The sequence below is a fragment of the Eriocheir sinensis genome, unplaced genomic scaffold (genome assembly GCF_024679095.1).
Source record: "Eriocheir sinensis breed Jianghai 21 unplaced genomic scaffold, ASM2467909v1 Scaffold831, whole genome shotgun sequence".
In the NCBI taxonomy this organism is placed as follows: Eukaryota; Metazoa; Arthropoda; class Malacostraca; order Decapoda; family Varunidae; genus Eriocheir; species Eriocheir sinensis.
The window spans coordinates 134,142-142,941 of record NW_026112199.1 but is presented as its reverse complement, the minus strand read 5'-3'; the positions used below and the strand labels follow the sequence as shown (position 1 = coordinate 142,941).

The window sequence follows — 8,800 nt, the reverse complement described above, 5'->3', positions numbered from 1 at the left end:
TTAACAAAGGTTCTAATTCCAATTCTTCATCTGGTTCTACGTCAGGTGTAAGTGTGCTCTATCCTACTCAAACAAAGGTTGTAATTCCACCTTTCCACCTGGTTCTCTGTCTGGTGTTAGTGTCCTCCATCCTGCGCCAACAAAGCCTATAATTCTACCTCTCAACCTGGTTCTCTGTCTGCTGTTAATGTGCTCCATCCTGCCCCAACAAAGCTTATAATTCCACCTCTCCACCTGGTTCTCTGTCTGGTGTTATGGTGCTCCATCCTGCCCCAGGAAAGGTTGTAATTCCACCTTTCCACCTGGTTCTCTGTCTGGTGTTAGTGTCCTCCATCCTGCCCCAACAAAGGTTATAATTCCACATCTCCACCTGGTTCTCTGTCTGGTGTTAGTGTGCTCCATCATGCCCCAACAAGGTTATAATTCCACCTCTACACCTCGTTCTATCTGGTGTTTGTGTGCTCCATCCTGCTCCAACAAAGTTTGTAGTTCCACCTCTCCACCTGGTTCTCTGTCTGGTGTTAGTGTGCTCCATCCTGCCCCAACAAAGTCTATAATTCAACCTCTCCACCTGGTTCACTGTCTGGTGTCAGTGTGCTCCATCCTGCCCTAACAAAAGTTATAATTCCACCTCTCCACCTGGTTCTTTGTCTGGTGTTAGTGTGTTCCATCCTGCCCCAACAAAGGTTGTGATTCCACTTCTCCACTTGGTTCTCTGTCTGGTGTTAGTGTGCTCCATCCTGCGCCACCAAAGCTTATAATTCCACCTCTCCACCTGATTCTCTGGTTGGTGTTAGTGTGCTCCATCCTTCCCAACAAAGGTTATAATTCCAAATCTCCACCTGGTTCTCTATCTGGTGTTATTGTACTCCATCCTGCCCCAGGAAAGGTTTTAATTACAACTTTCCACCTGATTCTCTGTCTGGTGTTAGTGTTCTCCATCCTGCCCCAACAAAGGTTGCGATTCAATTTCTCCACCTGGTTATCTGTCTGGTGTTAATGTGCTCCATTCTGCGCAAACAAAAGTTATAATTCAACCTTTCCACCTGGTTATCTGTCTGGTGTTAGTGTGGTCCATCCTGCCCCAACAACGCCTATAATTCCACCTCTCCACCTTTTTCTGTGTCATATGTTAGTGTGCTCCATCCTGCCCCAACAAATGTTAGAATTCCACCTCTCCACTTGGTTCTCTGTCTGGTGTTAGTGGGCTGCATCCTGCCCCAGGAAAGGTTGTAATTCCACCTCTCCACCTGGTTCTTTGTCTGGTGTTAGTGTGCTCCATCCTGCCCCAACAAAGGTTGTAATTCCACCTCTCAACCTGGTTCTCTGTCTGGTGTTAGTTTGCTCCATCCTGCCCTAACAAAGGTTGTAATTCCACCTCTCCACCTTGTTCTTTGTCTGGTGTTAGTGTGCTCCATCCTGCCCCAAGAAAGGTTGTAATTCCACCTCTGCACCTGGTTCTCTATCTGGTGTTAGTGTGCTCCATCCTCCTCTAACATGTTTTAACTCCACCTATCAACCTGGTTCTATATCTGGAGTTATTGTGCTCCATCCTCCCCCAACAAAGGTTGTAATTCCACCTCTCCACCTGGTTCTCTGTCTGGTGATAATGTGCTCCATTCAGCCCCAACAAATGTTATAATTCCACCTCTCCACCTGGTTGTCTGTCTGGTGTTAGTGTGATCCATCCTGTCCCAACAAAGGTCGTATTTCCACTTCTCCACCTGGTTCTCTGTCTGGTGTTATTGTGCTCCATCCTGCTCGAACAAGGGTTTTAATTCCACCTCTCCACCTGGGTCTCTGTCTGGTGTTTGTCGCTCCATCCTGCCTTGGCAAAGGTTATAATTCCACCTCTCCACATGGTTCTCTGTCTGGTGTTAGTGTTCTCCATCCTGCCCTGACAAAGATTATAACTCCACCTCTCCACCTGGTTCTCTGTCTGGTGTTAGTGGGCTCCATCCTGCCCTGGCAAAGGTTATAACTCCACCTCTCCACCTGGTTCTCTGTCTGGTGTTAGTGGGCTCCATCCTGCCCTGGCAAAGGTTATAACTCCACCTCTCCACCTGGTTCTCTGTCTGGTGTTAGTCGGCTGCATCCTGCCCTGGCAAAGGTTATAATTCCACCTCTCCACCTTTTTCTCTGTCTGGTGTTAGTGTGCTCCATCCAGCTCCAACAAAGGATATAATTCCACCTCTCCACTTGGTTCTCTGCCTGGTGTTAGTGGGCTCCATCCTGCCCTGGCAAAGGTTATAACTCCACCTCTCCACCTGGTTCTGTATCTGGTGTTAGTGTGCTCCATCCTGCCGTAACAAAGGTTCTAATTCCACCTCTTCACGTGGTTTTTATATGGTGTTAGTCTGCTCCATCCTGCCCTGGCAAAGGTTATAATTCCACCTCTCCACCTTTTTCTCTGTCTGGTGTTAGTGTGCTCCATCCAGCTCCAACAAAGGTTATAATTCCACCTCTCCACCTGGTTCTCTGTCTGGTGTTAGTGTGCTCCATCCAGCTCCAACAAAGGTTATAATTCCACCTCTCCACCTGGTTCTGTATCTGGTGTTAGTGTGCTCCATCCTGCCCTAACAAAGGTTATAATTATACCTCTTCACCTGGTTCTGTATATGGTGTTAGTCTGCTCAATCCTGCCCTAAAAAAGGTTCTAGTTTCCTGGAGTTGAGGGAGGGGTAGGAAGGGCTAATCCTCTAGGGGATTTGTAGTGAGGAGGAGCAGAAAGGGGGTGAGGTGAACGAGTGGGGGGGGGGGGGCTTATGTGAGGTGAGGGAAAGGGGGTAGGAAGGGTTAATCCTCTAGCCTAGGAGATTTAAAGAGGGTGTAGTGAGGAGGAGCAGATTGCATCCTCAGGGGTATTCAATGGGTGAGGTGTCGGCAAGCACAACGTAAAAAACACTCGAGAAACACACGAGAAACTCACGCAAGAACACCCGACACACCCAAATCACATATGAAAACACTCGGCAACACAACAACACACTCGAAGCACACGAGAAACACTCAGAAACTCAAGCACAACCACAAGATTCAACACCCCAAGTCACTTGCAAAAACACCGGAAACACAACAACACACTCGAAACACTCTGAAACCCCCTCAGAACACTCGGACACACAGCCAAATCACACGCAAAAACACCGAAAACACAATAACACACTCGAAACACTCTGAAACCCCCGCAGAACACTCGGACACACAGCCAAATCACACGCAAAAAACACCGGAAACACAACAACACACTCGAAATACTCTGAAACCCCAGCAGAACACTCGGACACACAGCCATATCACACGCAAAAACACCGAAAACACAAAAACACTCTGAAACCCACGCAGAAACACCCGGAAACACAGTCAAATCACACGCAAAAACACACAACAACACACTCGAAACACACGCAGGTAAATCACAGGCAACAGGCAGCAAGGTTGTGCACGATCGCAGCGCGGTTCTCACTCCCGTTTCTCAGCAGAGCAGAGCAGCGCGACCCGTCAGAGAGAGAGAGAGAGAGAGAGAGAGAGAGAAAGAGAGAGAGAGAGAGAGAGAGAGAGAGAGAGAGAGGGGGAGGGGCAGACAGACACACTACGAGAGGGCCTTGGCCAGACAGTCGTAGAAGGGTGGTGAAAAATATTCCCAAAGAATGGAGATAACGCAATATAAATATGAAAAAAACGTTGAAGCAGAAGGCAAATGAAAAAAAAAATCAACTTAACAAAAAGTTCAAGGAAACAAAACAACAGGGTTGGCAATGAATAAATGAAATTGATTTAATCAAATTATTATATCATTGATTTTTTACTAAAAAAATCATGGTTTATATATATATATATATATATATATATATATATATATATATATATATATATATATATATATATATATATATATATATATATATATATATATATATATATATATATATATATATATATATATATATATATATATATATATATATATATATATATATATATATATATATATATATATATATATATATATATATATATATATATATATATATATTTTTTTTTTGGACTTAAAGTATTCCATAAGTTAAATGATCTGCTCCAAAGATGGTAAAGTAAAACAACCTATTCATGTGCAATGATTCATTTATTCTCTTCAAGGTATATACCCAAAAAAAATCATACATTATTATATTCTCTTGCTCTAATGTTGCCAACTTGCCATATGTTTTTTACTAGGTAAAAATTCAGCCTCCTTTAGTCTTTACTAACTTGGAAGGCAATGTATCATAATAATAACCAAGGTTAGCAACCAAACAGTAACAGAATAAAAGTAGATATTCTTCTGTATGGTAATAATATAATATGCTGTCATGAAAATGACAACTTCACGCAACTCTATCTGTCCTAAACCTGGTTCTGTACCAACTACAAACAAGTATTGAACAAGTATGTATCCTTGACTGTGCTCAGACTTACAGGCCTTATAAATTAACCTATGGAGACTTTCAAATCAATCAGCAGGAGATATATATATATATATATATATATATATATATATATATAGATAGATATATATATATATATATATATATATAGATATATATATATATATATATATATATATATATATATATATATATATATATAAAGCATAAAATAAAATAAATCCGATTTTTTTATTTTACTATTTTTTTTTAAATAAACAAAAAAATCACCAACCCTGCATAACAAGCATCTGGTTGGCTCACACCTTCAGCTGAACACCACAATGACGCAAACAGAGCACTGGTTTAACCGTTACTCAGTAGTAAACAAGTTTCAAGACACTAAAAATATTGCTGTCGTCATATAAATTTTGTGGAACATTGCTGGAATTAACATTAATAGTAAAAAATAAAGCAGTTTTTTTGGAATGCTGAATTCTGCACTACAAATCTGAAAACTAAAAGAGTGCACCCACATACTACTTCACACGAGTGAGCGAAAGAGTGGCTGGCGCCGCGCCATGGCGTGGCTCACTCCGCCAGGGCCCAGCTCAGGCTCAGGTCGCTGCCGGCCAGGTTTTCCTTAATCCATTGGTCAAACTCCTTCTGCATCTCCGGCGAGAAGTGGTTCTTCCAGTCACCCGTCGTGCCTGCAACACCATAGCCTTGAAACAGTTGGGCCTACGCGATTACCAGCGGGAACACCCGACTGATACACCAGGAACAGACAAACCTAGAGAAAGCGGTCTCTTCAGCCCCATACTTTGACCTCCAAAAATAGAAATAATATTCGTATAACATACACAAGGGAACAGAGAGATGGCCGGGGAATGTCTACGGCAATGCTCACCCTTTCGGAAGAATCTGACTTCGTTGTCATCTTTCTTGTCGAACACTGGGTCTGTGATTGGCTCTCCTCGGGACTTCATGGCCGAGAAGGAGGTGTGTCGCGCCACCTGAGGGAAGAGCTGTGAGTGTGTGCCGCGACCTAACAACAACAAACATCAGTGCTGCAGTAAAGACCTCGAGACCCTTCCCACAGCCGGACCTCCGCCATGCACTCACATTCTCGAGGGACTCCTGGCTCAGCCCTGTTCCCAGGAACTCGTTGATCCTTCCCAGCTCTTTCATGATGTCGGCCTTCATATCCTCGTAGAAGAGGAAGAGCAGGTTAGGGTGGTGCCTCTTCCCCCACGCCTCCTTCACGTGGGGCCAGTAGGGGCAATAAAGAGCTGAAAGGATTTGTGTGCATTCACGGTCAAGTAGTTTCAAAGGTCTTTAGGTTAAGATTTTCTCAACAAAAAGGGGAAGAGCTATTCTTAGAGATAAGTCTAGGAAGCGAGTGGCAAAACAATAATTCGTCACCCTTGAAACCAAAGTAAGGGTGAATCAGAGCGTGGCTTTGTGACAGGATGCAGGTCGTAAGTAGACGGAGAAAAATCAGAGTCCAATACATCAGGAATCACGGTGATCCACAATGATAAGATCAGACAACATGACTGACTCAGGGCCGCTTTCACTGTCATTTTGTTTGTTTTGATCGTTACCAATGGCGGTGATCGCCGCTATAGTATTTCCACGTGAAACTGGCCGATGGGGTATACGCTGCTGCGGGGTTAGCCTACCCCCGCACCTTGGCACACACTCTCAACATCTCTCGCTTCCTCTACAGCCACCACTACCCCATAGGCCAGTTTCACGTGGAAAACTATAGCGTTGATCGCCGCCATTGGTAACGATCAATACAAACAAAGTGACTGTGAAAGCGGCTCTGAGGTCTTGCGGGAAGTTGACTTAACGACACGCATTACTGGCCCAGTAAATAGTTAAGTTCAACAACGACGAATGCAGTAAGTGTAAGAAGAACTACATCCGTAGAAAGTGCATAATCAAACTTTTACATTTGTCATTCCAGCTGCCAAATGCATTTTGTTTTGCGTGTGGGCTCTGGCCTCCAACCCGAGAGTCACTGAACCACCACCGTGCATTTAAGAGTTACAGTTCGAGGTTTTATACATCGAGGTAACAGGAATACAAAACGTATCCTGGCACTGCTACTTAAAGGTGTGCTCTTATTGCACTGAAAGAAATATTTTACCTCGAATCAATACAGAGCAGCATTACCAAAATTACACCATGGCATTGAGCCTTGGCGGACAGAGAAAGGCAGAGGAAGCACAATACACATTCATTATGCGTTAGGAAGTAGTTTCGAGGTGATTGAAGTGAATTATATGACAGATTTGAATGATACGATTCAAGTGGAAATTGGAATAAGCTTAGCAAAACAATGAGAGGGATCTAGATAAGTTCTAACACTAAAAACAAAGCTAAGGACACTTAGAAATGGGCATAACATGCATACCAGACTCAGGCAGGATACTGGCAAAACTTTTCCACGGTTAGAGCCGTGGGTGGGTGGAGCAACATAATCAGATATACACTTGATGCAAATACGACTCAAATTATAAATGGAAAATATTTATATATTAAGTATAGACAGAAGTAAAGAAAAATAGAAAATGGATGGATAGACATAAAACATACGTATAACAAGTAATAATAAAAAAAATCACTAACTTTTGTTGTTCATGATGTCTTTGAAATACTCCTCCTTTTCGCTCTCGAACTCGAATACTTTAAACATTTTGAAGTTGTTGAACAGCGAGATAGCCATGTCCTTGGGGTTCCGGGCCACGTACACAACCTGTGCGGACAGCGGTTTAATACGTCCCAAGAGCTGGCCTGTGGCTTGCCTCAAAACAAATGTCTCAGGTTTTTTTGGGGGGGATTATTTAAACATTTCACAATATAAACTTTTTTTTAATACGAATGACCGTCGCTGACCTTTACTCTGTCGAGGACGTCCTTGGGCATGAGGGTGAACGGGTAGTGGCTCTTCAGGATGCGGGGACTGGGCTCTGCGTCTGCCAGGTGGAGGGTTACACCTTCCTTCTCGTTCTTGCCCGGACACTGTTCCCTAAACTTTTTTTGGTAGGATTCCGGCGCCTTGCCGCCTAATGTCTTCAGATCAAACATCATGTCCAGGCTAGAAAGAGATGGAAGCACGATAATATAGGGGACAATATATTTAAGAAAATCCGAGGGCATTTTCTTAAATATATTGTCTTACAGTTTACATGCCTCACTTGAAAATATACATGGAGGCCGCCATAGGCCTTCACATGTTAGCTACTCAGAACTCTATATTTAGCGCTGCTTTTCCAAACCACAAGTCTCCCTCACCTGTCCCCGAAACCTTTACCTGTACCCACACACCTGAAATCCGGCGAGCGCAGCCACAGTGATTCCTGTGCCTTGGGGTTGTCCAGCTTGGGGTTGTGCACCATCGTCCAGATGATCTCCTGCATCCAAGAGGTGCCGGACTTCGGGAAGGTCGTGATCAGGACGTCGTCAGGTCGGAACTAGAGTGAAGGACGCCATATGTTGGTGTGAGGGACTCAACGTGACGGGGGCGAGATCGGATGTTATGACGGACACCAATGATTGATGAATGAGTGGCCTACATGAGGGAAGGTAAAGTGGATGCATGCATACACGAGGAATGCGTGGGTGTGTACCTCCATGTTGTATATCCTGTCAAGGAAGGTGGGCGCCGTGCCGGGGTACACCCATCCCTCGGGCTTGAGGCGGACTATTCCGTGTACGAAATTATTGAAGCCAATCGCCTTCTGCTCCTCCTTGGTGAGTTCCTCCACCACGTGTCCGCTCAACAGCTGCTTGCTCATGGTGGCCAGGCAGAAGACTTCTCGAGGTGGTCACGTCAGGTATCCGCGGCGGCCGTCAGGGAACTGTGCCTCCGTTGTGCTGTGGATCGGTTACTACCTCGGAATATATCTTGGAGGAAAAATACATGGAGTGGCCCTCAGCGGGTCGCTCTTCACTGTGATTGTGAGGTGAAGGAGGGGGGGAGAGAGTGATGGTGGGCAGAGAGAGAGAGAGAGAGAGAGAGAGAGAGAGAGAGAGAGAGAGAGAGAGAGAGAGAGAGAGAGAGAGAGTATTACATAGATAACCAGACCACACAGGCCCTAAGGCCCAAACTAGGTGGTCCGTCCTAAACCTAAGTGGCAGTTGTTATGCGGCCACCATGGCGTTGAAACTGACCTAGTGAACATTGAGATGGAGGAGATAGCGGTCATGATTATTCTTAAACGATGCAATCGAGTTACACTGCACCACTGATGGTGGTAATCTGTTCCAATCTCCAACGATACCATTAATGAAGAAAAATTTTGTGCAATCTGAATAAACTTGTCTGCATCTGAGTTTAGCGCCATTATTTCTCGTTTGCGTCGAATCATCCATCACAAACA

General features: G+C 44.3%; 1 protein-coding gene across 2 annotated transcripts; it reads right to left on the bottom strand.

The window, feature by feature from the left end:
* Positions 1-4,856: 4,856 nt before the first annotated feature.
* LOC126994609 (sulfotransferase 1A1-like) lies at positions 4,857-8,311 on the bottom strand. 2 transcript variants are annotated; one of them, XM_050853920.1, is made up of 7 exons: positions 8,048-8,308; positions 7,746-7,891; positions 7,314-7,515; positions 7,047-7,173; positions 5,532-5,698; positions 5,317-5,422; positions 4,857-5,116 (listed from the first exon to the last, which is right to left on the bottom strand). In XM_050853920.1, exons 1-7 carry the CDS (start codon positions 8,213-8,215, stop codon positions 4,998-5,000), a joined length of 1,035 nt encoding a protein of 344 aa, XP_050709877.1. In that variant the 5' UTR covers positions 8,216-8,308; the 3' UTR covers positions 4,857-4,997. The 2 variants fall into 2 exon arrangements, with proteins under 2 accessions (XP_050709877.1, XP_050709878.1); XM_050853921.1 differs by having other exon boundaries at positions 5,084-5,199; positions 8,048-8,311.
* Positions 8,312-8,800: the final 489 nt, after the last annotated feature.